This window comes from Penicillium lagena, assembly GCF_028827675.1.
Source record: "Penicillium lagena strain IBT 129212 chromosome Unknown utg000002l_segment0_segment0, whole genome shotgun sequence".
Classification (NCBI taxonomy): Eukaryota; Fungi; Ascomycota; class Eurotiomycetes; order Eurotiales; family Aspergillaceae; genus Penicillium; species Penicillium lagena.
The window spans coordinates 5,041,724-5,067,725 of NW_026623223.1; the positions used below are offsets into that span (position 1 = coordinate 5,041,724).

At 53.6% G+C, this 26,002-nt stretch overlaps 12 protein-coding genes across 12 annotated transcripts; 6 read left to right on the plus strand and 6 right to left on the minus strand.

Moving 5' to 3' along the window:
• Positions 1–851: 851 nt before the first annotated feature.
• Positions 852–2,576, minus strand: N7510_004875 (cytochrome P450; the record flags this gene model as incomplete). Its single annotated transcript, XM_056976801.1, has 5 exons — positions 852–1,288; positions 1,336–1,915; positions 2,024–2,058; positions 2,109–2,325; positions 2,376–2,576. 5 exons carry the CDS (start codon positions 2,574–2,576, stop codon positions 852–854), a joined length of 1,470 nt encoding a protein of 489 aa, XP_056836757.1.
• A 1,744-nt stretch (positions 2,577–4,320) lies between these two features.
• Positions 4,321–6,502, plus strand: N7510_004876 (uncharacterized protein; the record flags this gene model as incomplete). Its single annotated transcript, XM_056976802.1, has 4 exons — positions 4,321–4,584; positions 4,638–4,915; positions 4,965–6,057; positions 6,230–6,502. Coding segments are annotated over 4 exons (1,908 nt in total), but the record flags the coding sequence as incomplete, so codon positions are not given.
• Positions 6,503–7,024: 522 nt separating this feature from the next.
• Positions 7,025–9,438, minus strand: N7510_004877 (putative spindle pole body associated protein SnaD; the record flags this gene model as incomplete). Its single annotated transcript, XM_056976803.1, has 2 exons — positions 7,025–7,617; positions 7,674–9,438. The coding sequence occupies 2 exons, from the start codon at positions 9,436–9,438 to the stop codon at positions 7,025–7,027; spliced, it is 2,358 nt and encodes a 785-aa protein (XP_056836759.1).
• A 278-nt stretch (positions 9,439–9,716) lies between these two features.
• N7510_004878 (KGG domain-containing protein) lies at positions 9,717–10,073 on the minus strand (the record flags this gene model as incomplete). The annotated part of the gene is made up of 1 exon (XM_056976804.1): positions 9,717–10,073. One exon carries the CDS (start codon positions 10,071–10,073, stop codon positions 9,717–9,719), a length of 357 nt encoding a protein of 118 aa, XP_056836760.1.
• Positions 10,074–10,682: 609 nt separating this feature from the next.
• Positions 10,683–11,651, plus strand: N7510_004879 (putative class III chitinase; the record flags this gene model as incomplete). The annotated part of the gene is made up of 1 exon (XM_056976805.1): positions 10,683–11,651. One exon carries the CDS (start codon positions 10,683–10,685, stop codon positions 11,649–11,651), a length of 969 nt encoding a protein of 322 aa, XP_056836761.1.
• A 515-nt stretch (positions 11,652–12,166) lies between these two features.
• On the plus strand, positions 12,167–14,265 carry N7510_004880 (alkaline phosphatase family protein; the record flags this gene model as incomplete). Its single annotated transcript, XM_056976806.1, has 3 exons — positions 12,167–12,244; positions 12,304–12,433; positions 12,488–14,265. 3 exons carry the CDS (start codon positions 12,167–12,169, stop codon positions 14,263–14,265), a joined length of 1,986 nt encoding a protein of 661 aa, XP_056836762.1.
• A 178-nt stretch (positions 14,266–14,443) lies between these two features.
• Positions 14,444–16,098, minus strand: N7510_004881 (RNA-binding signal recognition particle subunit SRP54; the record flags this gene model as incomplete). Its single annotated transcript, XM_056976807.1, has 2 exons — positions 14,444–15,967; positions 16,021–16,098. 2 exons carry the CDS (start codon positions 16,096–16,098, stop codon positions 14,444–14,446), a joined length of 1,602 nt encoding a protein of 533 aa, XP_056836763.1.
• Positions 16,099–16,302: 204 nt separating this feature from the next.
• On the plus strand, positions 16,303–17,175 carry N7510_004882 (rRNA-processing protein RRP15; the record flags this gene model as incomplete). Its single annotated transcript, XM_056976808.1, has 1 exon — positions 16,303–17,175. One exon carries the CDS (start codon positions 16,303–16,305, stop codon positions 17,173–17,175), a length of 873 nt encoding a protein of 290 aa, XP_056836764.1.
• Positions 17,176–17,347: 172 nt separating this feature from the next.
• N7510_004883 (ferredoxin family 2Fe-2S iron-sulfur cluster binding protein) lies at positions 17,348–18,015 on the minus strand (the record flags this gene model as incomplete). Its single annotated transcript, XM_056976809.1, has 3 exons — positions 17,348–17,589; positions 17,638–17,744; positions 17,795–18,015. 3 exons carry the CDS (start codon positions 18,013–18,015, stop codon positions 17,348–17,350), a joined length of 570 nt encoding a protein of 189 aa, XP_056836765.1.
• A 191-nt stretch (positions 18,016–18,206) lies between these two features.
• N7510_004884 (mitofusin complex protein UGO1) lies at positions 18,207–19,762 on the plus strand (the record flags this gene model as incomplete). Its single annotated transcript, XM_056976810.1, has 2 exons — positions 18,207–18,566; positions 18,620–19,762. The coding sequence occupies 2 exons, from the start codon at positions 18,207–18,209 to the stop codon at positions 19,760–19,762; spliced, it is 1,503 nt and encodes a 500-aa protein (XP_056836766.1).
• A 1,086-nt stretch (positions 19,763–20,848) lies between these two features.
• Positions 20,849–22,452, minus strand: hapX (bZIP transcription factor HapX; the record flags this gene model as incomplete). The annotated part of the gene is made up of 2 exons (XM_056976811.1): positions 20,849–21,242; positions 21,296–22,452. The coding sequence occupies 2 exons, from the start codon at positions 22,450–22,452 to the stop codon at positions 20,849–20,851; spliced, it is 1,551 nt and encodes a 516-aa protein (XP_056836767.1).
• Positions 22,453–24,198: 1,746 nt separating this feature from the next.
• Positions 24,199–25,737, plus strand: N7510_004886 (M18 family aminopeptidase; the record flags this gene model as incomplete). The annotated part of the gene is made up of 1 exon (XM_056976812.1): positions 24,199–25,737. The coding sequence occupies one exon, from the start codon at positions 24,199–24,201 to the stop codon at positions 25,735–25,737; it is 1,539 nt and encodes a 512-aa protein (XP_056836768.1).
• Between the last annotated feature and the right edge of the window lie 265 nt (positions 25,738–26,002).

A 26,002-nucleotide genomic window follows, 5' to 3' on the forward strand; every position in this document is an offset into this window, starting at 1 on the left:
ATGGGGCTCTGAACATGTCACGGACAGTATCCGTGCTTCCCGAACTGATATGGAAACACGTTGTTCTGGGCAAATTCAGACGTCCAGTCTACGTGGGAAGACATACAGTATATGTATTATTTGGTCGGTTATGAAATGTAAGATATTAGTTATCCGGACAGAGGAATGGTGCACAAAAATAGAACGAAAGAAAGGGTCTGGGAAGCGATTGGTTGTCCGGCAGCTAACGTCGTTAGTCATCTCGGGAAGGTAGCCGGATCAACGTAGCTTGTTGTTCTTCGCTTAACAGACAATCTAGACAGCTCCTTTAGGACTTGGCAAAACGTCAGCATTGTGACCAAATCAAGGAACGGTCCAATTGAAAGCCACCCTGATAGCCGAGTACCTGGGCCCCCAAGCGGATCCAGGGCATTGGATTGGTTGAACAGACCTCAGAGATGCGTATGCATCGAATGTTCCTAGTTCCTTTGGAACTGTAACAAGACGTGACTGAGAAAATAACAGGCGTTGGGCCAGCCTTGCACATAAATAACTCTTGCAAGCACCGAGAACTCCAGACAGGAACGGGTCATAAACGATTTCCCCGGCCATGTGGAGACCCTAGCGCACGTTGGTGGTCCGGCATTGATAAAATACCGTCATCACTGCTCTACATCTCGGCATCGGTTCAATCCCAGATGAGCCTCTGAATCATTTCTTGGCACTCTTTTAGGCGGCATTCACTTTTACCGGCAGATTCCAAATATCCCAGATATTTGATTTAAACAAGCAGACGAGAAATACAATTTTGCATACCCAAGAAACAGAGGACAGGGAAATTCCAAATTGGACATGAAAAATCAATATGTGCATCAGGCTGCAATCTCCTCAAGCACGATTTCCTCCTTCCGCCTTCGAATCATGACCTTGGCCAAAGGATCGGCATTTACGGAAAGACCATACTTCCTAATCTGAGGAGCCGGACCGTCGGCGGCCTTTAAATCGTACTTCAGCAGAATATGACACAGAGCAATCTTGGCCTCGTTAGCAGCAAAGAACCGACCGGGGCAGGCATGCTTCCCCAATCCGAATCCCATGTGCTCTGGCGACGGTGCCACCAACTGAGCAGAGGTCTCGTGGCCAGACACCTTGCGTAGATTCAGGAATCGATATGCGTCAAAGGTGTCTGGGTTCTGGTAAAATTTAGGATTCCACATTCTTTCATTTGCCACTAGCAGATATGAATTCTTAGGGATCTTTGTTCCGTCATTCAGCCGAATGTTATCGATGGCAAGACGTCTCATTGATGCTTAGGAACGTTAATTTTGGGAGTAAGTAATGGACTCATTTGCTTACTGATATTTATCGGTTTCAGTCGCTGCGATTCTTTCAGCATACTGTCCATTAGCTGAAGTTTGTACAGGGCAGTCTTCTTCCAGCCCTCCGCCGAGATGACAGAAATCACTTCCTCTCTCATCTCCTGAATCAACTGCTCGCGCCCACACAAATCATATAGAGCTTGTGTCAGCATGTCAGACGTCGTGTGGATTGCCGCGACTGAAAACATCAGTTGCCCTACGGCCGGATCATAGGGACGGCCCTTGGCACTTTCTTCCATCCACTCCATAGCATCTACGTGACGTTGGGGCTTCCTTCCATCTCTGAGGGCCGCCTCTTTTTCCACTCTTCTTTCTTCAAGTACCGGTGCGATTATATCCCTTGCTTCTTGCAGTTCACTCCTGAGCCTGCGGCAGTCCTCAGAGAACCACGCGACGACGGGGCGCAAGACCCTTGGCCACATCCTGAGTATCTCTGCCGCCCGGAATGAATCCACTGTATAATCCACTGTAATTCGTAGCCAGTCTGGATTGCGGCAGATCTTGTCGCCAAGGAAAACTTTGGAAGATAGCCGAGCCACGATCTTGAGTACGCTGGTCTTGAGGGGGATGGTATGCCAGTCTGAGAAGGAATTAGTATGTCTGCCAAAGATTTAAATAAATAATCGTTTACCAGAATTGTCTGACCAGTTGCTTTCAAGAGCTACCGTCATTTCCTCCGTAAGAGGCTTTGTAACCTGGCCTTGTATATTTCATTAGTGCGAATCCAGATGCCGCAGAGGAAGTACACACCAAGGGCCTGGGTCAGCTTCATCCGCACTGCATCCTGAAAAATATTTTCGCTTGAGGAAGTTTGCTTAAATGGCTCGAATCCAGGGATATAGGTGTGAAACTCTTTCGCAACGGCCTTGCCAAAGCTCAGTGCGGGGTGGCTACGGATTTCGTTTGCGTACTTGGGCGACAGGATAATTCTGCATCCGTTATCTGACAAGAGGCGAAAGATATTTGACTACGTGAATTGTTAGCATTGTTTTGGGTAATGGTTTTCGTCCTAAATACTTTTTGCAGGCCTGCCTCGATCAAACCGCGTGCATTCGTGACGAACTGTATTTTGGAGGTTTTATCGCTGATCTCAAGTTTTTTTTTGGGATTAATTAGAGGCAAACCGGACTGTGAAGGATAAAAGCAAAGAAACAATAGAGGACTAAGAAGTAGAATGCCACACAGGGCAAGTGGATCAGGATGATCGAGAAGAAACATCGCCAAATGAGTCGTATAGTGGACAGATCCAAAATTTAGATAGAATGTGAGCAGGATAAATGATGGAGGTTTCCTCGTATTTCTAGGGGAATCCTAGCTCTGCTAAATCTTCGAGGACATAGTTATGCTATATGCACGTTCATAACTTGGAGGTGGACGGGCGATCCTTCGGCCAGCTGCATATCCATATAGGACGGGTATTGGATGGCCGAAGATGTTCAACGTTTTTGGGGAGGAAATGTAGTTGCACTAACGTTTCACTGGTGCCGAGCAGTAACCCCCAATGCATTCCCAGGAAAAGTTCAGCGTTTGGAAAGCCAAACATTTATTATGGATATTTTAGGTGAACGGGCAAGACTGCACTTCGTATTGTTGCACAAAGCCACTAGATCATTCCTGCTAGGTTCCCCGCTGAGATGCACCGTGTCTTTCCGCAAGAGGTCATTGTGATACTCGGCACATTAGTCCCAACTCCCTCTCCCTGACGATTGGTTGACCTGGATCACCAGCAGGGATACAAGTGCCACTCAACGTGATTATCATGTCTGCAAGACCTGACCTAACTTTTATAAGCCTTCGTCTCCGCCAAAAGAATTGGTAATAAGCATAATTCAATGCTTTGCATATCGGCCTGAATAAATGCGGGGCAGGACGTTTTATGCACGAGAATACGTCAGCTAGTCCAAGGCCATCCATGTTCCCTTGTTTGATTAGGCAGCAAAAAACATTCTGAATGGACCGTGCTAGATCTTCTCGCTTTGTCGCGAGTTATTTGCAGGCATGGAGAGTGATTACATTCCATCTTGTAAAGAGACAGCCAGGGCCATCGCAAGACAGTGACACTGCATTCATAGTCATTAACCTGTGTGCCCGGCTTTACATATGTCGCAGTTAAGACCCAGGGGAGGGCATGAAGGCACTTAAATTCATTCCGTGCCTTTTTATCCTTACGTCCCAATTTAAACCGTCAAGGGAGACCCTGGTTAAAAGTCACGTGATGCCATGTCTTAGGGCTGAGCGCGGTCCGAAAGAGGACTCGTGTTTGACCACAAACAGAGATAAAGCAGTGACCTCCACCCTCGACATCGCTCATACTAGCCTATCGCATCTAAATTCATGATGCGTACAATGATGACAGTTGACTTCTCGACGGAGCTTTCCAGGGGTTCAGGTTGCTCTCCCTGGCGGACAACGCCATCCAAACCGAGCCTGGTGACCCTCAAGGACAGCCCTACCATGCTGCACAGAACCAAAAAAATGACAGAACGACAGAATTCCGGAGCCCCCTCCAGTGTTCATATTCTCCGAATTTGAAACGAAGTGACGTGTAGCGAAAGCCAGATCCACAGGGATACGTGCAACACAGCAAACACATCCCTTAAAGCGATTGGCAGCTCCTCTAGTCTGGCATTCCGGTCGATCAGTCGGATCATTTACTTTCCAGCTCAGTGGACCAGTCCTCGCTCGGGCCATGTTCGTAGCTTGGATTCTTTCCCATGCCCGCCCCTCGGAGGATGCATTCCAGCCCCTCCAGCCTACCTTATTCGCGTCGACGCGCTCCCTGAGCGAATGCTGCCATTAAATCCACATTTAGTCCTTCCAAACCCGTCCAGGCTTGATTGTTAACTTTGAATTGCTCACTGAATTACTCACGTCGCATATGAACACATAATTTCCTCACTTGCTGTCGGTCCTCAAGCAGTGCGTAAAAGTTTCACGCTTTCCACACTCGTCTATAACCAAGCCTGCGAGCCGCGATAGCGGAGCAGCGGTGAGGCTGTCCAACAGCTCGCCTCGCCTGTGTGTTCCATCAAGATCTGCAACTATGACTTCGGGTTTCTCAGCCACGCCGCGGAAAGAGGGCAGCTGGACCAAGTTGGTGATCTTCGTTGCGCTTTATGCCTTACTCCTGGAATCGATCGTGGAATGGGTGCTTGTGCTCTACCTATATGGCAAAGGTTTGGTGGATTCAAAGATGACAGTGAGCGTTGTTCTGGCTCTGGTTGCGGTATGGTATCCCAATATTCCCCCAGTCAGGGCCTTTCACTAACCTGTCTTCAGTCTTTTCTCTCGATCCCAGTTGCTGGATTACAAAGTCTTGTTGCCTGGCAGTACAATAAGATTGGCGGTTTTGGTACCCAGAAGACGGTGCTACACAATCTCTGCACCTATGTCTACCGCCTGGACCTCATGGCCTGGCTAGCAACAAGCGTATCCGGCCTCGTCATCGTCGCTCAGCAGGCCGACTGTCTCCGAGATGGAACCGACGCCGGCCTGTGGCGAGTTGGTCTTGGTTGTTCGTTACATCGAGCTTCGGTGGTGGTGTCTGTTGTTTCTTTGTATGTCGTACAACCTCGAGTCAACGAAGCACAAACTAATCGTTATCAGGGTAACTGTGTGCACTATCTACTGTGCAAGAGAGCTCTGTGAGCGACCATACGACATTTCACTCATTGGGATTTACACACGACAGCCGACATTGCGAGACGACAGCGTCTTTTCCGGGCACAGCTGGGATAGCGATGAGACCCTCAAGAACGAGATCCTGAATCTATGCCGCCAACATGACGGCACAATCAAGGGAGAGTGGTGGTCGCCGGATCCTCTGGCAGCCAAAGTGAACTGCCATCCAAGCATCCGCCAGCCTGCCCCGGTTCGTCTGCGGCCTCAGCTGCACCTCAACACCGATCCTGGCTCCGAGTGTGGTGAAATTGTCCCTTCTGGTACGACCGTGTCGCCCGACGAGAACTTCTCGCATATCTCCCTTGGCGGTCAAAGTGCCGTTAGCGAAATGTACCCGATCTCACGCACGTCCACCATTATGATATCGCCAACCGCATCCGAATCTCGAGGCTTGATCTCTGGTCTAACTAGTGTGCCCAAGGTGCCAGCAATTCCGGAGCAGTACACTACCAAGCACAAGAGGGGAAAGTCTTCCGTCTCATCCTTCAGACGGTTCTTGCCAAAAGCCTTTCCACTCTTCCTCCCTTTGTCTCTCGACCCTCAGATCCGCGCTCTAGCCGATCCCAACGCTGCTTCAGATGTCGAGAAACAAGTGGCCACACCTTCAATTGCGCCGCACAGTCGCTCCAGCTCCACGGTGCATCAGGCTATCCAGACATCTTCAGATACGCCTGCTACTCCAGCTCGAAACGATGCCGATTCGAAGGCCCAGCTCCTAACCGCTCTCCCCGACAGCAACGAACGAACCATGACCATGAACTCTGCCGACGCCCCAGAGGTTGTGCCCTCCGAGACAAAGCCAACCGTCAAACGATCCCAAACAGCCTGTCTCGCAGCGCGCTCAATCCACCACCCCCACCACCCAAACTACATTCCCGGACACCCAGCCAACCCCCAAACCCAAACCCAACCCACCTTCTCAGCACGAACATACTCCCTAGCCTGGAGGCACCAGAACGGCACAGTCCAGATGGACCCAGCCATGACCCGCAGCAGCACCCGTGCAACAACAGCCTTCGTCCAAGCACCCTATCACCACCCCCCCAACACTTCATGCGCGGCAGCAGCAGCGCCTATCCCTTCGACCACACTCTAATCCCGCGCCACACCCAGAGCCAGCACAACCCACCGCCGCACTACATGCCGGACGCGCGCCGACGAGTTCAATCCCAGCGTCATTTCGATGCTAGTCGTGCTGTCCCAGCCCCCGGATCCATCCCCGTCTTCCCGATGCCTCCCGCTGCAGCTGCCCCCGCCGTAACGACGTCGAGGTCATCTATCCAAGCACCCGTAGACCGCGAAGCACCACATACGGTGCTACAGGAGGTGTCGGCCCGCTGAGCTGTATCATGGAGTCAACCTCTACGCCACGCGCCTCGGCGGATGAGTCCCAGCTTTCGGCCTCTGCCGATGCGATGCGCACATACCGTGGCGCGAACCGCACCAGCTTGGGCTTTTACTAATATGCTTGCGCTGGGGTTGGTAGAAGAAGTCTGCCGGACAGACATCTTGCGAGGTGGTTTCGTTCTTGTTTTTTGCTTGGATAAGGTCAGCGGGCTGGAACGATAGGGACTTTTTATTTGGAGAGAAAAACGAGAGCTTAGATGACTTGGATGCATTGCTTGTTTTCCTTTGTTTGCTTTTGTTTTCTTTTTGCGCTTGACTGTCATTTCAGGTTTACCATGGATAGTTTGAAATCAGAGACCAGTATTGACTACACTACCTGGATCGAAAGTATGCCGTAAAAGACTATTGACGTTGCACGCAAGGTTGACTAGTTCAGATAGAAGACGATGAGGACGTCCAGTGGTAGTTAATCTATTGCCAACGCGAAGAAGCACAATGCGCCAGAAGTCAGTCCGAGATACATGCAACCCCCCCCCAAATCAAATTGAAGAAACGCCAGGTCATTCACAGACGTAAACACCCAAAATCCCACCCGTAGACCCATTAAAGGAAATCGAACGACACGAAAAAACACAATGCTATGCCTTGTTCTCGCCACTCCGAGACTGATGCTTAGAAGCGTACTTATACCGATACGCCTGACCCTGCTTCACATCTCCCCGATCCGCATCCCTCCTCCGGTTCTCTTTCTCTTTCCCATCAGATAACGCACTGGCACCCTTCCCCAATTCTTTCTCCCCCCAAGCCTGCAGCAGAGCTTTACCCATACGATCCCGTTCCTTGAGAAGTAACTGTATGCGACGCTCCCACTCGCGCTCGCGCCGGTCGACTGACATCGCAATTCGTTGGTCCACAGCTGCGGCGGATTCGTCTTTCGCGGCGATGATGCATTCAAGGCGCTTGATTTCTGCCTTGAAGGAGCGGCGCAGCTCGGATTCTTGGCCGGAGGATGTGATGCGCATAGCACTTAGTTCGGCTTGAAGTTCGGCTTCGCGCTGCTCCGCCGCTGTGAGGAGGTTGCGCATCTTGCGCATAGACTCTGCGTGCGAGGAGCGGAGGGTCGTGATAGCGGTGGAGTGCGCGGTTTGTAGGCTCCGGAGTTGGGCTTGGTGTGACGCTTCCCGGTCTGAAGCCGGTCCTCCGTGCTGCTCCGGATTGGCGGTGTTGCGAGCTGTAGCAGGTGTCAGGGGAGGGCTGGGTGGCTGGGGGTTTTGTCTTCTTGGAGGCGGGCGATGGTTTCCAAAGATTCAGCATGTTCTTCCCTTGTCTGGGTGAGCTCGTGCTGGGCATTGCTGAGGCCGATGGTAAGCTCCTCCACTTTGCCAGCGAGCCGCGAGTTCTCTGCCTCGATAGTCTTGATCAAGGTTTGCGCTTCAGTCGCTTGATCTCGTAGCCGGCTGACTTCCGCATCGGCAGCTTTTTGGGCTGCCTTGGTCTCCTCGAGCTCCTGTTCGAGCCGCATGTTCTCCTGGCGCAGTGGTACGTCCTGTCCGTGGGAAAAGTTTTCTTTCATGGGAGATTCGGGGGGACTATTCACACCCAAGTCCTTGATGAGATCGAGGATTTCAGTATAGGTGTTGCGCTCCGCATCAGGCAGATCGGCAGCCGCAGCTTTGAGGGCACTTTCTTGGGCGGACATGCGGGACTGCACGCGGGTGAGGTCGGCCTCTAACGTGTGGTTCTTCTCTTCCAAGGGTCGGTTTTTGTCCTCCAGTTCGGTGAAGCGTTCTTCAAGGTCGTGGTATTCGGTGTCAATGCGGTCCACCTCCCTCTCCAGCTTCTCATTCTCCAAAGCTTGATCATCCATCTGAGCCTTGAGCTCATCGATCTCGGTATTTTTCTGCTGTAGCTGCACTTCCTTTGCCCGAGTAACCTCTCTCAATTTTGCAACTGTATCATCAAGGGTAGCGTCTCGTTTCCGCAGTTGCTCTTGGGTCAGGTTGAGTTGTTGGCGCAGGTGTGCAATAGTCTCCAAACGCTCGGCGTCCAGGGATTTCTGCGAATCCCGGTTCTGCAGCTGTTGCTGCATCGTCCGTACTTGTTGTTGTAATCCTGTTAAATCAGAGCCGTTTGTCGACTGTCGCAAAGGTGGTTCGTCACCTCCTTTGGCAAGTTCTTTGTCCAGAAGCTCGGTCTTGCGCTGCAGTTCAGCTTGAAGGTGCCGGATCTGCTCGCCAGCTGAGGCAGCCTCGAGTACTCGTCTGCGGTTCCTCTGCAGTTTCTCGTCACGGTCTTGTAGAGCATGTTCCAATTCTGCGATCCGTTGACGTAGGCCCTCCTCTCGGTCACCCGTTGCCTGGCTCGATGTTGTTGATTGCTTCCGGACAGAGGGCGACCTCGGCTCCTCTTCGATGTCCTCGAGATGGGCTGAGTCCCTTGTTAAAGCGCTGCCGCCGTGCAGAAGATGCGACGGAGTCGACATATCGACTGGAGGACCAAACTCACTGTAGCCACTAGAGTCTGCCTCATCCTCAATGTCATGTTGTTGTGACCGTATAGATTGTCGCAAGCTTGCCTTGACAGTGGCAGGTGCTTCCTCGTCTTCGCCCATTAGGTATTTTTCCATATTCGCGGTGAAGTCCTCCGGTCCACCGACCTCGGACAGATTATCACCCGCGTCATCTTTCAACTCCGGCAGCGGCCGCGTGTCTGCGCCGAATTGGCCGCTGGGGAAACGACTGAAATCCAAGGTGTAACCGGCGAGACGGGCATCCAAATCCGAGCCCGAGGGGCTTCCAGGCGTTTCCGGACGTGATCGGTGCTGCAGCTCATTGTCGGAGTGATGCGCGTCGCCATCGTCACGATCTTGGCCGTTGTTTTCGCCGTCTGTGGGGACGCGCTGGGGACTGTCAGAGCGGAAAGGAGATTCGGCAGTCCGGCTTGAGGCGTTCTGAGGAGGAGAAGATGGCATGAAAAGCGGCGTGGCGAGTGTGGACTGGCCGATGGTGTCGTGGGAGGTCGGGAAGGGCGAGGTATAGCCGGCGTTGGCCATGATGGCGGACGCGTTTCAGATTGGGGATGATGTAGGAAGGACTGCAGAGCGAGCGGTGTGGAGGGTAATTACGCGGTGAAGATAGCTAGCGAACGACCATCCTCAGCGATCGGATAGTTATGGGGCGAGGAAATTCTGGGAGGATTATTATCGAGGGTCAACAAAGAGAAGAAGATAACCGCGCGTCGGTGCCTTATCAGGCATCCGTGTTTACTCACTCTCGACGCCCAAATAGTGTTCTTACCGCATAACCTTCTTTCATTCCGCTCTGTATCATATTACGCACATGTCTTCCACTCCTCAAATCCCGGAGGCACCACCGACGGCTTGAACGAGCGTCCTTGTCTCTTCACCTCTCGCGCAGCCCTCTCCTGTTCTATCACCGCCTTCTTCGCAGCACGCCCACCCTTGGACGCGATAGCATGCTGTTTCTCTGGGTCCATATCATGAAATCCACCGCGCGCCTTGCCACCCTTCTTTCCACCGTGATGGCCGATTTCTGATAGCTCTGCGCGTGGCCGATTGGCAAAATTGCCTGGATTCGGGTGGTGATGGTGTTCGGGGTACTGTGGGTGCGCTGTAGTGGCGATACTGCGTCGCCCGATGTTTTGTAGACGGATAAGAAATTGCGACATCGTTAGGGCTGTACGGCAAGGTATGGCTATGAGAAGATGTTGCCCTTGCGTTGCCTTCTTATATTCTCCCGGGGCTACTCGTTATTGCCTCCCGCAAGTCCTCGATAGGCGATCGAATGCCTAGATTGCTTCAATGGCTTCTATGGGTCCGTTATATCCGTTCATCATTTGCTAACCAACTGTCGATTTCATTGCAAATCGCCAGCGATAGGGCTGGCAGGACTGCTATTCGCCGGGGATGCAACCCGACGCCTTAATTTTGATGTCATTCTCCAACGCCGCTATCCAGGGTCCTAATTTCTCTGGACGAGATGACATTCGATCAGCCTCCTAAATCAATCCGTAAACATAGAGCCGTTTATAGGTCCCCGCTATAATTAATTGCACGAATGGCCTGTATTATTGAAGATAAATCGATCATGGTAAAACTACTCCGTATTCGATATTCATGAAGTACTTGTAACTGATTGTCTCTGCAATTCTTGTTGCCATTCCTTCCCCGCCCCCGGCTTATCGCCAACTTTAGCCTTCGACTTATCCCGCACGTCCGATCGTTGACTCTCTTTCTGTTTTCTATACATACATCTCTCTCCCCCTTGATCAACTAATATGCCACCTATTCCCGGCCGGCCATGGGAGCCCCGGAGAATCATCTGTTACCACCAAACCATCATCCCTGGCGGACAATATTGCTCCATGCGCCCGCTGCTGCAAAACAACACGGGGATCACACATATCATCATTGCGGCATTCCACATCAACGAAGATCCAAACAGGATCACTCTAAACAATGACCCCCCCGAAGACACCTGCCACGACTCCCTGTGGGCGGAAGTGCCGCATCTCCAACAGACCGGCGTGAAAGTCATGGGCATGTTAGGGGGCGCGGCGCCGGGCTCGTTCCAGCGCCTAGACGGCGACCAGGAGCAATTCGAGCGGTACTACAGCCCGCTACTGGCCGTCATTCGGCGCCATGGACTCGACGGCCTCGATCTCGATGTCGAAGAGGAAATGTCTCTGTCCGGCATCATCCGGCTGATCGATCGCCTGAAGGCTGATCTGGGCGACTCATTTATCATCACCCTCGCGCCGGTCGCCGCAGCTTTACTGGGTTTAGGCAATCTCTCGGGGTTCGACTATCGCGAGCTCGAGCAGGCTCGCGCCTCGAAGATTAGCTGGTACAATACCCAGTTCTACAATGGCTGGGGTCCCGCTGATGATCCGCGCATGTACGCCATGATGATTGCGCAGGGCTGGGCGCCGCGGCGGGTGGTGTTTGGGCTGTTGACGAACCCGGGTAATGGTTCGCAGGGCTACGTGCCGGGGGAGAAGCTCGGGCCGATTCTGGCGATGCTGATTGAGCAGTTCCCGACGTTTGGTGGGGTTATGGGCTGGGAGTATTACAATGCCCTGCCGGGGCAACGGGAGAAGCCGTGGCAGTGGGCGACGGAGATGTGCCTGAGTATGGGCATGAAAGATGTGGTTGTTGCAGCACGACAGATACTGACGGAAGGGCCGATGGCGGATAGTCTGGCGAATCTCCTGCGGGATATGATGAACCAGGGGCAGGGGTCGTGATTGCCATAGATACCTAGGACCTAGGCAGTATAAAACCTCACGTCTCCCGTCCACCAGCGCTTTCTCTGTCTTCCTTTCACCTCCCTCTTCCACCATTCCACTGCCCTGTGGGAACCATGATCTCATCGATCTTCCCCAATAATCGAACACCTTTTCCATCGGCACTTCGATCAGCCGCTTTGCCCGACGCCCAAATTAGCATGTCCACTACTTTTGAGTAAACAGAGTGTTCCCAATCACGACTTTCCCTTCTTTTAGTAGTGCAGCATCTATCTAGCGATGGCTGACCATATTTACATCCCAGCTTCCCAGTCATCAGTTTGTTTTGATTGTGAAGAAGTAGTGGTGGATGAAGCCGGAGAATGAATGATGTCATAGTCGCCAGGGCAAAACAAACGACGACAGACAAGGACCCTTTCTGCAACACACACAGTTCTGCGCCAGAACGGGCTCGGAGTGTAGACAAGGCTTGTGATAATTATTGCAGATGTTCAGCAATTAGCTGAATTGGAACAATGACGTCCTTGCGGCGAGTCACTGCCGCTACCAGCTCGGCGACCCTCCGACTGATAGCCTTCATCTTTCTGCGATGGGTACGTCCGCACCAACCCCAGGTCATTAATGATTGATCACTGCTGACCATACATTCCAGATTCCTGGTCATCACTTTGTTCCGATTGTCTTCACCTCGTTAGCGGTGTATCTCTCGACCCTCTTCTCGCTGCTCCGAGACGACTGTGGCCAGAATGGCCGCAAGGAGAAAACTCGCAAATGCGCTTCCCGTATGTCAACTCATTTCTACAGATGATGTTCTCATATTAATTAAGCTCTTGCAGAAATTCCATCCACGTCTGTCAAGGCCAAACACAGTGATTTCGCGCTGAAAACCCTGTTGACAGGTCTGCCTTCAGCTCGCTCCCAGGCACTGACGTGGACAACTGCTCTGGTCAACGTGCTACTGGCATTACTGACTCTGGACTTCTTAATCCGGGGATTGGTTCTCTACCCATCTAACGACGTGTCCTTTGCGCGCATTGGCTATATCTCCCCAACCACAGCCAACCTGCTCCTTCGTGAACCGGACCCAGCCCAATGGCCCGTGGTGGTCTCCTACCAAGAAGAGGCCGCCAAAAACTGGATGGAAGAAGGCAAAATATACAAGCTAGACAATAGCACCGACTTCACTGCTGCCGTGACGCTCAAGAAGCTTAAGCCAGCCACGCACTACCGCTACTCGCTGTCCAACAACAAGACTGGCTCCTTCGTCACATCCCCGAAACCAGGCTCTTTAGCAGCTACGCGAATGAGCTTCGTTACATCCAGTTGCCTAAAACCAAATTTCCCATACAACATCTTATCTCATCCGCTTCGCGTCCCAGGCATCGAGCGGATGAGTGCAGCCCTAAGCAAACTACCCACTCTCCTTCGGCCAGCATTCATGCTCTTCCTCGGCGACTTCATCTACATCGATGTACCCTTCCGCTTTGGCTCTTCCATGTCCCACTACCGCAGCGAGTACCGCCGCATATACTCCTCCCCGTCCTGGACCATCACCCCAGCGGCCAACCAATCCCGCGCCCTCGACCTCCCCTGGATCCACACGCTAGACGACCACGAGATTGAAAACGACTGGTCCGCCGGAAACAAGACGGCGCCGTATCCCGCCGCCGCAGACCCCTTCATCCACTACCATGTGCGCGCGAACCCGCCCATCCCGCGGAATGCCTTCGCGCCGCCGGACGAGGTAACATACTTCTCTTTCGTGCATGGCCCGGCCTCGTTCTTTATGCTGGATACGCGGACGTACCGTTCCGAACCGGCGCAGGAGAACTCTACCATCCTGGGCTCGGCACAGCTCCAGTCTCTCCTTGCATACCTGTCTACGCCGGAGCCGGTAGGTGTGCGCTGGAAATTTGTCGCCTCTAGCGTTCCATTCACTAAGAACTGGCGCGTCGGCACGGCAGATACATGGGGCGGGTTCCTGGACGAGCGCCGCACGGTCTTCGAGGCAATCTGGCGTGCAGAGCGCGAGCTCGGTATCCGTGTCGTCCTTCTCAGCGGCGACCGCCATGAGTTTGGGGCTACGCGTTTCCCAGATCCATCGCTGGATAACCTCACTCCGTTGGATTTTGCTGAGGGCGCCGGGCTAGGTGTCCATGAGTTCAGCGTCGGTCCGCTGAGCATGTTCTACCTCCCCATTCGGTCGTATTACCAAACGGACGACCAGGACGTGGCGGTTAAGTATGTTCCCGATGGGAACAGTAAGTTCGGATTGATTGATATTGAAGATGGTCTTGATGAGTTGGGTTCAAAATCTGGTTCTGTACGCGCCTCCGTGCTCACGTACTCGCTTTACGTGGATGGGAATGTCGTTTGGAGGTATCAGCTCAGCATGCCGCTTGATCGCGGCGCTGGTGCCGGTACTACTAAGTCTGCTTCACGACTCCCGCCTGGTAGGGTGCTGGAGGATAATGTTTTGCCTGCGGGGTGGATTGTGCTTGCTCAGAATGCCATTGGAAGGGCAGAGGAGTTGGGCAAGTGTACGGCGCTGAAGGCGAGAGATCTATCCTATGATATGTTAGAGAAGATTTGGAAGACGGAGAGACTGGACTAGGTGGATGGATGGAGATAATCACAATTCAGCATAAGATTGTTGGCATGTACCAGGCTTAGGATAAAGCCGCATGAGATATATCGAGAGCTGTAAGATACACGGAATGTACGAGATAGAGAAAACGCCTCAACACCGGTCCAGATGCAAAGCGACAGCAGCCAGAGTCCGAGAAAGGAAACTACCGTCCACGTCCACGGCCACCGCCACCACCACCTCCACCGCCCATCAACCCACCCATCTGGCTCATCAAGCTCTGCATATCCATACCACCGAGACCAGGCATGCCACCACCGCCAGCCTGGCCACCGCCCATCATCTGCATCATCTTGGCCATATCACCCATCCCAGGCATACCGCCGAGTCCACCGGCACCGGCACCACCCATGGCAGCCATACGTTTCTGCATAGCCGCAAGCTGCTGCTCCTTGTTCCCACCCTTGAGCATGTTCTGTGCGCGCTGCATCTGCTTCTTTTGGCCGCCGACACGCTTGGCCATACCGGCCATCATGCGGTGCTGCGAAAGCACATCTTCCACTTCACGCACGCTGGTGCCGCTGCCGTGGGCGATGCGGACCATGCGGCTCGGCTTCTCGACGAAGACCTTGCCGTCGCTATCGAGCTCTGCAGCAGTCATGCTGTCGAAAATGTAGACCATTCGTCGGAGCTTCAGAGTGCCATCCTCGTCGTCGAGGCCAGCAGTCAGATTCGACAGACCCGGGATCATGCCGGAGAGCTTCGATAGTGGGCCCATCTTCATGATGGAGGTGATGTTCTCCCGGAAATCGCGGATGGTATAAATGCCTTCTGCGATGTGCTTGTAGGTCTCCTTCGTCGCGGCAGAATCTCTTGTTACGGACTGCACGTGCTCAATGAGTCCGGCGACGTCACCCATTCCCAGGAGCTTCTGCACAAAAGCGCGAGGCTCGAACCGCTCCAGATCCATAAGGTGCTCGCCCGTTCCCAAGAAAATGATAGGCGTGTGCGTTGCCGCGACAGCGGAGATGGCACCACCACCAGCCGCATGGCCGTCAGTCTTGGTGATAATAATGGCACCAAAGTCGGCCGTAGCCTTGAACGCAGCGGACTGCGCCTCGGCGGCCTGACCGATTGTGCTGTCGAGAACGAGGATAGTCTGGTCTGGTGTCACCGCCGTCTGAATCTGCGTCATCTCTGTGAATAACTCCTCTTCCTGCCGATGCCGACCACTCGTATCGACGATGATGATATCAAACCGCTCCTTCTTAAACTTCGCCACACCCTCCGCCGCAACGAGGGCTGGATCCGTCTGTGTCAGACTACCGTAGTAAGGGATCTTCGCCTTGGTCGCATTCTGCTTCAACTGGTCAAAGGCACCAGCACGGAACGTATCCGCACAGACAAGCGCCGTCTTGAAGCCGCGCATCTGGTAGTGGCGTGCCAACTTGGTACATGTCGTCGTCTTACCCGCACCCTGCAATCCGACGAACATGATCACATTGGACCGGCCCTTCTTCGGCCGGAAGGGCTCAGCATGCGGGTCTACCAGCGCCACGAGCTCATCGAACACGGTCTTCTGGATCAGTCGCTTCTTGTTCACCGCGGATGGGAGTTGGGAGAAATTGACGCTGGATTTGATCGATTTGCGCAGAGATCCCACAAGGCGCACGTTGACGTCGGCGGAGAGTAGAGCAGAGCAGATCTCTTTGAGCATGTCATCGAATGCCTAGGAGGCGAGAGTTAGTGTGGCCGCATTGAACATCTGCAAAATGCAATTACCTTCTCGTCGAGGTTATTTGACCGCGTCAGGTCATTGACGGCGGAGTTGATGCGCCGCCCCAGATCCTGGAGAACCATGACTGCGGTGTACGTGTTTGAGTGTGTGGGTTATTGACGATGAAGTGAAGAGTGTCCGTAGGTAGTGTGGAGGGGGAAGGCGAAAGCGTGGAGGCCAATCGGGGAGCCGGCACTCTGACCGCCTTCACCGCCCAGAAAAAAAAGTTGGAAAATCAGTTTGACTGGATTGATACGCTCACTGCTTCACTTTGACATTGTCTCACAATGCCTCCTTCCATTTCCAAGAAACGCAAGGTCCTCGATGGCCTCAAGGGCAAAACTGGCCGCCCCAAGAAGTTTCGCAAGCAAGCCCAGTATCACAGCTCCGACGAGGATGAGGAACAGGCCGATTTCCCCGCCGTCTCTCTCGCGGATTCGGATCAAGAGGAGGATGGCGGTGTGGCCGTAAAGGCCTCGACAGCTGCTCGGCCCTCCAAAAAAAAGCACGCAAAGTCTGCGCCTGCCCCACAACAACAATCCGACGAAAGCTCCAGCGACGGCGCAGAGGAGGAAGAAGAGGAAGAGGATGCGGGAGTTGAGGACGACGAAGCATCTGGAGAAGACGACTCGTCCGGCTCTGAAACATTAGCCACAGGGGCGAACCGCAAATCTGTTTCAAAGCGCAACGACCCTACCGCATTCTCCACCTCCATCTCCAAGATCCTGTCTACGAAACTCCCTACAGCTGCGCGAGCCGATCCCGTCCTCTCGCGAAGCCGAAATGCTGCCCAGACGAGCAGCGATTTGGCAAATGAAAAGCTCGACCAACAAGCACGAGCCAAGCTGCGCGCTGACAAGAAAGAAGAGCTGGATCGGGGCCGTGTGCGCGACGTGATGGGCATCGAAAGAGGCATGACTGGCGCCGTGACGGAGGAGGAGAAGCGCCTGCGTAAGATGGCCCAGCGGGGTGTGGTCAAGCTGTTCAATGCTGTTCGCGCTGCCCAGGTCCGTGGCGAGGAGGCTGCCAAGGATGAGCGCCAGAAGGGGACTGTCGGTATGGGAGAGCGGGAGAAGGCCGTCAACGAGGTCAGCAAGCAGGGGTTCCTGGACTTGATCAATGGGAAGAAGGGAAAGCCCTTGAATATCGAGGAGGCATAATGCAATAATGTTCTCTCGTGGCATGTTTCTGGCGTTCATGGATATAATTGCTTGTGACATAGTACAGGAGATTTTTCATTCACGATCTTTGCGCAAGTCTGCTAGATGCATGCTCAGATACAGTACAAAGCCCATATGGACTATAAGATGTTTTCTAGGGGGTTTCCAGCCCTTATTTGCCCTCAAAGTCGCTCGCCTGCAAGTTCCGCGTCATGGCTGGCAACCGCACGACCAGTCCATCCAGCTGTTTGTTCATGAGGACCTGGCAGCCCAGTCGAGAGGTTTCCGTCAGTCCAAAGGCCAGGTCCAGCATGTCATTTTCGTCATCGGAAGGCTCTTCCATCTTATCGAACATGTCGGGGTCTTCCACGATAACATGGCACGTCGAGCAGGCGCAGGAACCACCGCAGGCACCTATCATGGGTTAGAAATTGTATATAGTCCAGAATTCTTTCAGCGCACCTTCCATCTCCAGATCGTTTGCTTGCGCAATGTCTAGTAGGTTGTCGCCTTCCGCGACCTGAAGGTCAATCCTCGTGCCGTCCTTATCGATGAAGGATACATTGATCCTGTGAATCATTAATGACCCGCGAGACATAGCATTTCCGGACGTCCTTACTCCTCGCCGGGCTTTGGCGGCGTAATGTGACCATGAGAAGACTGTGCGGTGGCCGTGAACGAGCGCTGGGCTGGCCACGAGGGCTGTAGGGTTTTCCGTGAACTGGACGGAGTTGTCCGCCATGATGGTGTCGACTGACTTAGGAATCTCCGCGATGGAGCCAAACGATTTGTGGATTTCGCATGGCGTAGTTGCAGGCCGACTTCTCGCCAGAAGGCCATTGTTTAGTTATAGAATGGAGAAAGAAGAAGAAGAGCTGAGGCGGAGGAGAGGCAATGAGTGAATGTCCATTGGCTGCGGGAGGAAAAAAGCTCGGACAAACCGGACAAACTGCCCAACCTCTTTTTTAAACCCGAGCCTCTTCGTCTCTCTCTTCATCCCTCATTCCTCCCCCCCTCCTCGCCAGCCCATCATGTCTCGCGAAGGGATAAATCCCCTGCGGCCCTACTATATCCCTCCCTCCGGTCTATCGCCCGCCAACGCCCCGACCGAGGTGACCTCGGCGTCATCCACCCAGGTGTTTGGCAGCACGGCGCGCGACCTCGTCCCAGACTTGGACTATGGCGACTACCTCGACTCATCATCATCCGTGTCCGACTGGGCTCGGGATGTGCTGAATCGGGCACTCCTTCGTTATACGCACGTTCTGACGGCGCAGCCCTTCGATGTCGCCAAAACGATTCTGCAGGTGTACGTCACGCCCGATGCAACGGACGAGGGGGAGTCCGATCCGAGATCGACTCCAGGCTCTCGACCAAGTGATTACGACTCGGTATGGTCTGTTCCGCATGCTGATATAGCACAGAAACTAACATTTGCCCACAGGAACCAGAATCGTCCGACGATGAGAGCAGTTACTTTACCTCCGGTGCGCCGTCAACACCAACGCGGACACCGCGGTCACGCCGGGCACGGCACCGCATCACTGACCGCAGCGGCTATATTCGACCGGACTCGGCCTCGTCCTCCAAACATGCGTTGACGATCCGGAACCCCAACTCGTTGATGGAGGTGCTTTCCCAGCTCTGGACCAGCGGCGGACCAACCTCCCCCTGGAAGGCCTCCAACGCGACTTTTATCTACTCGCTCCTCCTGCCCACCCTCAACACATTCATCCGGAGCCTTTTGTCCGCCATCGTGGGTCTTCCGGAAGAGGACATCTCCTCGTCCATGGCAGCCGACATCCTGACTGCGGCCTCGCCCATGGCAACACTCGTCCTTTCTTTCATTTCATCCTCGCTCTCCGCCATGCTCCTCTCCCCAATCGACACGGCGCGCACGTTCTTAATGCTCACACCGGCCACACACGGGCCTCGGTCACTTATTCGCGCCATCCGGCAGCTCCCCACTCCCAACTGCACCATCCCACCGCACCTCGTCCCCATCACCGTCCTCCACTCCAGCCTACCGAATTTCATCACCACCTCGACCCCACTCTTTCTCAAATCCTACCTCTCAATTGACCCCATTCTCCACCCGTCCATGTGGAACCTCTTCACCTTCCTCAGCTCCGGTCTCGAGCTCGCCGTGCGATTTCCTCTCGAGACCGTCCTCCGCCGCGCCCAGATTGCCACATACACCTCGCTGAGTCTACGCCAGAAATCTGCCGGCGGCAGCATTAGCAATGCCTCATTCGACGCGTCCGATGTTGAGACTATCATCCCCACCCCGCGTACCTACCGCGGCATTATTGGAACTATGTGGCACATCGTCCACGAGGAAGGCGTCAGTGTCACCCCGTCCGAGGCTGCGCGTGCACATGAGCTTCTCGGCAGATCTGCGCCCCAGCACCTCCAGAAACGCCAGCAGGGACAAGGCATCGAGGGCCTATACCGTGGCTGGCGTGTTGGGATGTGGGGAATTGCTGGCATTTGGGGCGCAAGCCTGCTCGGTGGGGTGGCCGGTGGCAGTGAAGAAGAAGTCACGATGAAAGGCGGACATGGCCGCGCGAGCGGTGGCCGCTTTTGATCCGACCTTTGTATAAAACCGGATTTGTTTCTTTCAGGAATGTCTGTGAGTGACGAGGATACTTGTTTTCTAATTGGTTCCTGCCCCTATTGATTCTACAAAAAAAAAGTACGTTTGTGCTTTTCTCATGTATCCCGAGATCAGGAGGGTTGGGAGATGTGGTCTTCGACCTGCCACGCCGCTCATGTATTGTTTTCCCCGTGTCTCTCTTCTTCTTATACCCCGGAACTGGATGCGTGTATCTATCTCTGTATATAATATAAATCTCTCTCCCTTCTCTCTCCAAGCGCTATTCCCTCACTCCTAGTCCTCCCAGGTGGCAAACCGATCAGAAGAAGACTTTATACAAGTGCGTAGCAAACATGCACCTAGGCTATGAAAGAGGGGAGTAGCGAATAAGAAGTGGTGTGTCGAGCAGCAACATCATACAGGGTCAGGCTCGAGGAGGAAAGCGCCAATGCATAAGATCCGGCGCCGCCAACAACAAGCCTAAAATGGAAACCGTACGACGCCTGGTGAGGTTTCTGAACGGATGATTCGGCGACAGTGAGTGACTCAACCAGGCGTGGTCAGCCATGCTGGTATCGCCTTCAGAGAATTGGCATGACAGCTTTCAACTGTGCGTGTCTTCTGATGTCGGCGATTTAGCTCTTCCCGATGTTGGTATTGGTTCTAGCAACATCTAGCATATAACTTGGAACTACCAGAATACTGTAGAGAAATCTACTTAGTATCATTCCATTCATCAAAAACAAATTGTATACATAACCAATCAAACAAAACGCCACCGAAATCAAACCATCCGTCTAAGGGGCCAAACCGGTAGAACCACCACAGAACCGACTGCAGACCATGTTCATATCGGTCAGAATTGGTGCGGGAAACAAGGGAAGCAATGGTGCTTTTGGAGGATAGATGAAAGGTGAGTGTTTAATGTTGAAGAAACGGAGGTTCAATGAAGGGTGTAGAAGGAAGAACGAAACGCGACCGTCTGATGGAGCAGGGATAGTCGATGTGCGGGTATCAAAACACCTGAACAAGGAATGGACAGGCTTAACAGAAAGAAAAGAAAAGGAAACGACAACTCTATTTCTCGGCAAATCGGCGGTCAAAGTAGCGTAGCACACCCATCACGCTAGCAGCCTCGACCTCCATCGCGGCGCGATCGCGACCATCTGGTGCCACAGGGAGGTCGCGTGGGTTAGGAAGGGTATTCAGCTTAGGCAGCCAGGTGGAAATGTCATCGCTTGCACGCGAGAAGTTCGGGTGCCGAGAAAGAGTGGTGAATGCATCCGCACAGGTCAGGGTTAGGGACGGCGAAGCAGACATGGAGGCGGCAGCGAGCGCAGGGATGGTCGCCGGGTTGTTACGGTTGGTGGTCGTTGTGGCGGGGGCATTGCTGCTGCGGGACATGCAACAGCCGCCGTCCGCTCCCTTTCCGCCGCAGCAGCCTCCTCCCGTTGGAGTTCCGCTCGCTGACCTGGAAGCTGCCAGCGTTTTGCAAAAAGGGTGCTGCGCGGGTCAGCGAGGCACTGGGCGCAGGTGCCGGGGCCGTTGGCGCAGGGGTTGGTCGCTTGGCTGATTGGTGGGAGGGTGACTTCGGAGCGGACGTCACCGTCTGATGGGGGAGGTGTAAATTGGGAGAGAGACTGGATGGGTGCGAGACGCGGGTTCTCGAAGGAGTTGTGCCGGCCGCGGGTCTGTTCCTGTGCGGCCATTTCGGCGCAGATGCATGGCGTGCCATCCTGGCAGAACCCACAGGGGTCGACAGGTGGCGAAGATGTGTTGTTGTTGTTATTGTTATTGTTAGAGTTGGAGGTGGAGTTGGAGTTGTTGGATCTTAAACTTGTTTGAGCAGGAGCAGCGGCAAAGCGAGACGTAAAATCAATCTCCATCTCCTCCGGGTCCGGCTTGATGTCGGGTTCGGTGTTGGCACTGCCCACACCGTGAGGCGGGTACTTCGAGTGAGAGGACGCGTGCGAGTCAATGGGCATGGCAAAAGCATCTTCAATACACTGACAGTGTGTCGATGAGCAGTTGCTGCATCCCAAAGGGACGTTCTCTTGTCCTTCTTTCCTGTTGTGGTCAGGGCTGGTCGGTTGCACGTCTTCCATGCGGGAGCCCCGCGTCGAAGGACGCGACCGTGGCGGCAAAGGCACAGAGTCTGGTATGGTCGAGGATTTTCCGGCATTAGGTCCGGCGAGGGAGGAGCGGAATTCTCTCACGAGAGACTCCTTGGCGCTTCGTTCGATGGACACTTCCTTCTCCAAAGCATGGGATCGGTCCCGCCACCAATTCATCTCCTCACGGCACTGTTCTACCTCTCGCGACAGATTGCCAATCTTCTCATTCAGTTCGGCCACACGATTATCGTGGTCGTCTTCGATCTCCTTGATCTGCTCCTCGAGTTCGCAGACACGGGCAGCGCGGCGTTCGCGGAACGCTCTCTGAGCCGCCCGGTTCTGGGCTTTACGCTTGGTGGGCGGCGTGTCCGTGGCAGGCTTCCGGCCTGGTTTGGGGCGGGGTGGAATCACCCATTCTTTGGAAGTTACCGAGCCGGGAGTGGCCGGTCCCGGCGAGGGTGCTGCAGATGGTGCCTTGGAGGCTAAAGAGGGCGCCGGTGCGAGGGCCAACGGTGGGAGTGCCGCGGCCACAGGAGCAGGCGTGATGGACACGCCTGTAGTGGCCATGACTACACTAGAGCCTTATGGTCGTAACAGGTGCTGGATTATGGTCAGCATGGATGGGCTGGGTTGGGTGGTGGGTGAGTCGGGCGGACGCACGATGCGGTCGGTCACGTTCGGAATTGCGCTCGGAAGCCGGCAAGCGAGGTAGCCGCACAGAGAGCAGCAGGGGGAGAAATACCCTGGGAACTCTCTGCAAATCCTGCTAGGCGGGAGAGTATAGTCTCGTAGATGGTAAGGGGGGAAGCCAAAAGAATAATGATGGGAGGGAAACCGAGTCTAAGAAATCGAGGGGAGGAATGAGAGGGAGAATTATCAGATCGTCGCTCTTATCTGATCTTTTAGTCCGGGAGGAAAAGGAGCGGGAGAACGGACGGTCCGGTTTCGGCGGTCATCCCTAACCCTATCCACTAGGAGTGGATGTCTCAACCATAAAACTACATACATAATGGCATCTCCATTAGCCATCTATTATTATAGCTTTCCTTACTCACTCCCACAGCGGAGTTAGTCGGCTGCGTCCCATCCATAGAAGGCAGCCCTCCAAACCCCCCTGACAACCCCCCTTCGCTCCGATCTCCGCTCCATTACTAAAGAGAAATGACCCGCAGCCAATCAAGACGATCAAGCTGGTCCCAGAATTTCTCCCCAATGGCGTTTCGTCCACAATGAGAGGATGGATCGACAGCACCGAGAAAATCTATGCAGTCCGGCAGACCCTAATTCCGGTGCTTATCAGATCGTTAGACTTACTCCTTTGGGCCGTCAAGTGGACTGTGGTCCACTTCTTGCGGATCGATGATGCTAGAAGGCACAAATGGCGTCCATACGACCTTAGGGACAGTTGGGTCTCGGAGTTCACTGCCCGTTTCTCGTGGTGGATTGGCTTGGCTCTTGCCTCCCCTCCCCCCAACAGATGGGTTTTTATCAATCAGTGGGGAGGCTAGACATTTCTGCTCATCTTCATGCCGAATAACGGATTGAAATGCGCTCATACGGGCCGATTGGGATATAGAAATGACGCCATTTGTGTTGTTGGTGGTCTTGGCTGTTTGTTGGTCATAATTAGGGTTAAGCCTGTGCCGGATTCTTGTTCTCTGCCTAAGAGCTCTGGTCCTTTGGTAGCTGTTTGGGGGGAGGAAGATTCCGGCCTTGTCGGCACCTACTTTGCGAGGTTGAGTCGATGTGGTCAACTTCGTCAACGGAGCATTCGGCTGAATCCCTCGGGCTGCTAGTAATTCACCCTTAGAAATAGTCTCTTTGAGGTAGGTTGGTTTAGCTATACCACGAAACGACCCTAGTAGAAGCCTCTATAACCTTCGGTCCTCTTTCTGCAAGCTAAGCCTCGCGGTAAATATCTAAAATCGCTCCACACCAGTCATGGTCCGTAATTGACACAAATTTATACCTGCTTAACACTATGGCTGCTTTTTTGGTGTGTCATAATAGATATATCCGTTGCATTCGCTTCAGAGCCTCTCCTGCTCTCTGCTAACGTGTAGGTATATATTTGCTCCTATGGTCACTCTAAATCTACTACTCATATTTGATGGGATCTGATCTGACTGATTGCTACAGTCATTATGATTACGTTTATAGTCGATCCTAGACCGGCGTGATAGCAGCCCTTATCCTTATCATTATCGATAAGCCACCCAGCCTCCTTGCTTTCCCCTCACGACCAACCTTCAATCTGTTCTCTAATACTCTAGAAACAAACTCATTCACTCACTCTCCCCGGCACCTACAATCATGACCAGAAAACCCACTCCGACCGTTGGCCTCGACCGGCCATGGGCTTCCCACCTGTCTGCCCAGCTGCCGGATCCCTTTACACCTCCAGTTCCCCAGGCCTCGGCTCCGCCAACTCCTACCGGTGAGATCCGCCCCGAGGACTACTCGAAACCGTACTGCGATTTCATGACTTCCAACCCGACAATCTTCCATGCTGTGAAGTCATTTTCCAAGCAGTTGGAGCAACACGGCTACAAGTATCTCTCTGAGCGCAAGGCCTGGACCTCCGAGCTGAAGCGAGGCGGCAAGTTCTACTGCAGCCGCAATGGCAGCTCGCTGATCGCGTTCAACATTGGCCAAGACTACCAGAGTGGCAATGGTATGGCCATTGTGGCTGGTCACGTTGATGCCCTGACAGCCAAGCTGAAGCCCGTATCAAAGGTGCCCAACAAGGCAGGCTTTGAGCAGCTTGGTGTCGCTCCGTATGCCGGTGGCCTGGGCCCAACTTGGTGGGATCGTGATCTTGGCATTGGAGGCCGGGTTCTGGTTCGCGATCCGCAGACTGGCAAGGTCGAGATCAAGCTGGTCAAGCTGGATTGGCCGATTGCTCGGATTCCTACTTTAGCACCTCATTTTGGGTCTGTCGCGAATGGGCCATTCAACCAGGAGACGCAGATGGTGCCTGTCATTGGCACTGACAACTCGGATCTGTTTGAGCACCAGGCTCCGACCGCGTCTTCCAATATTAAGCCCGGGTCTTTTGCTTCCACTCAGCCCGAAAAGCTGGTCAAAATAATCTCCAAGGAGATTGGAGTCACCGACTATAGCACGATTGTCAGCTGGGAACTGGAGCTTTTCGATAGCCAGCCTGCTCAGCTCGGTGGGTTGGAGAAAGACTTCATCTTCGCTGGCCGGATTGACGACAAGCTTTGCTGCTATGCTGCGCAGGAGGCACTAATCGCATCATCGGACAGCACATCCACCGGTACGGTCAAGATGGTTGGCATGTTTGACGACGAGGAGATTGGAAGCTTGTTGCGACAAGGAGCCCGATCGAACTTCATGAGCAGCGTCATGGAGCGCATCACCGAGGCCTTTGCGACGGACACCTACGGTCCTAACCTCTTCTCTCAGACTGTGGCCAACAGCTTCCTGGTTTCATCCGATGTTATCCATGCAGTCAACCCCAATTTCCTTAACGTCTACCTGGAGAATCACGCCCCTCGTCTCAATGTTGGTGTGGCGGTTTCGGCCGACTCTGACGGCCACATGACGACGGACAGCGTCAGCTTTGCGATCCTGAAGCGCGTCGCCGACCGCTGCGGCTCAAAGCTGCAGGTTTTCCAAATACGCAACGATTCGCGCAGCGGCGGTACTATCGGACCTATGACCAGTGCTCGCATTGGTATGCGGGCTATTGACTGTGGTATTCCACAGCTGAGCATGCATAGCATCCGTGCGACCACAGGGTGCCTCGATCCTGGGCTGGGAGTTAAGATGTTCAAGGGCTTCTTTGATCACTTTGAGGAGGTGGATAAAGAGTTTGCTGATTTCTAGAGCCTGCAAGCTTTGGGTTAGAGCTAGACATTGTTGATTTAGATTTCGTTTGTACGAGTCTCACATCATAGCGGGTGGCCTAGCTTCTTGATTTCTGGGTCTTTAGGGTCTGACAATAACGTATTTTCATCTACTGCTTTTTTTATGGTTATATATCTAAACTTCGTTTCCAAGCATACAAGAGGGTTTTGCACCAAGGAACACGCAACGTGAAATAAATAAAAACGGACTTTCCGATTTGAGCAGTTCACCATCTTTTCAGAGA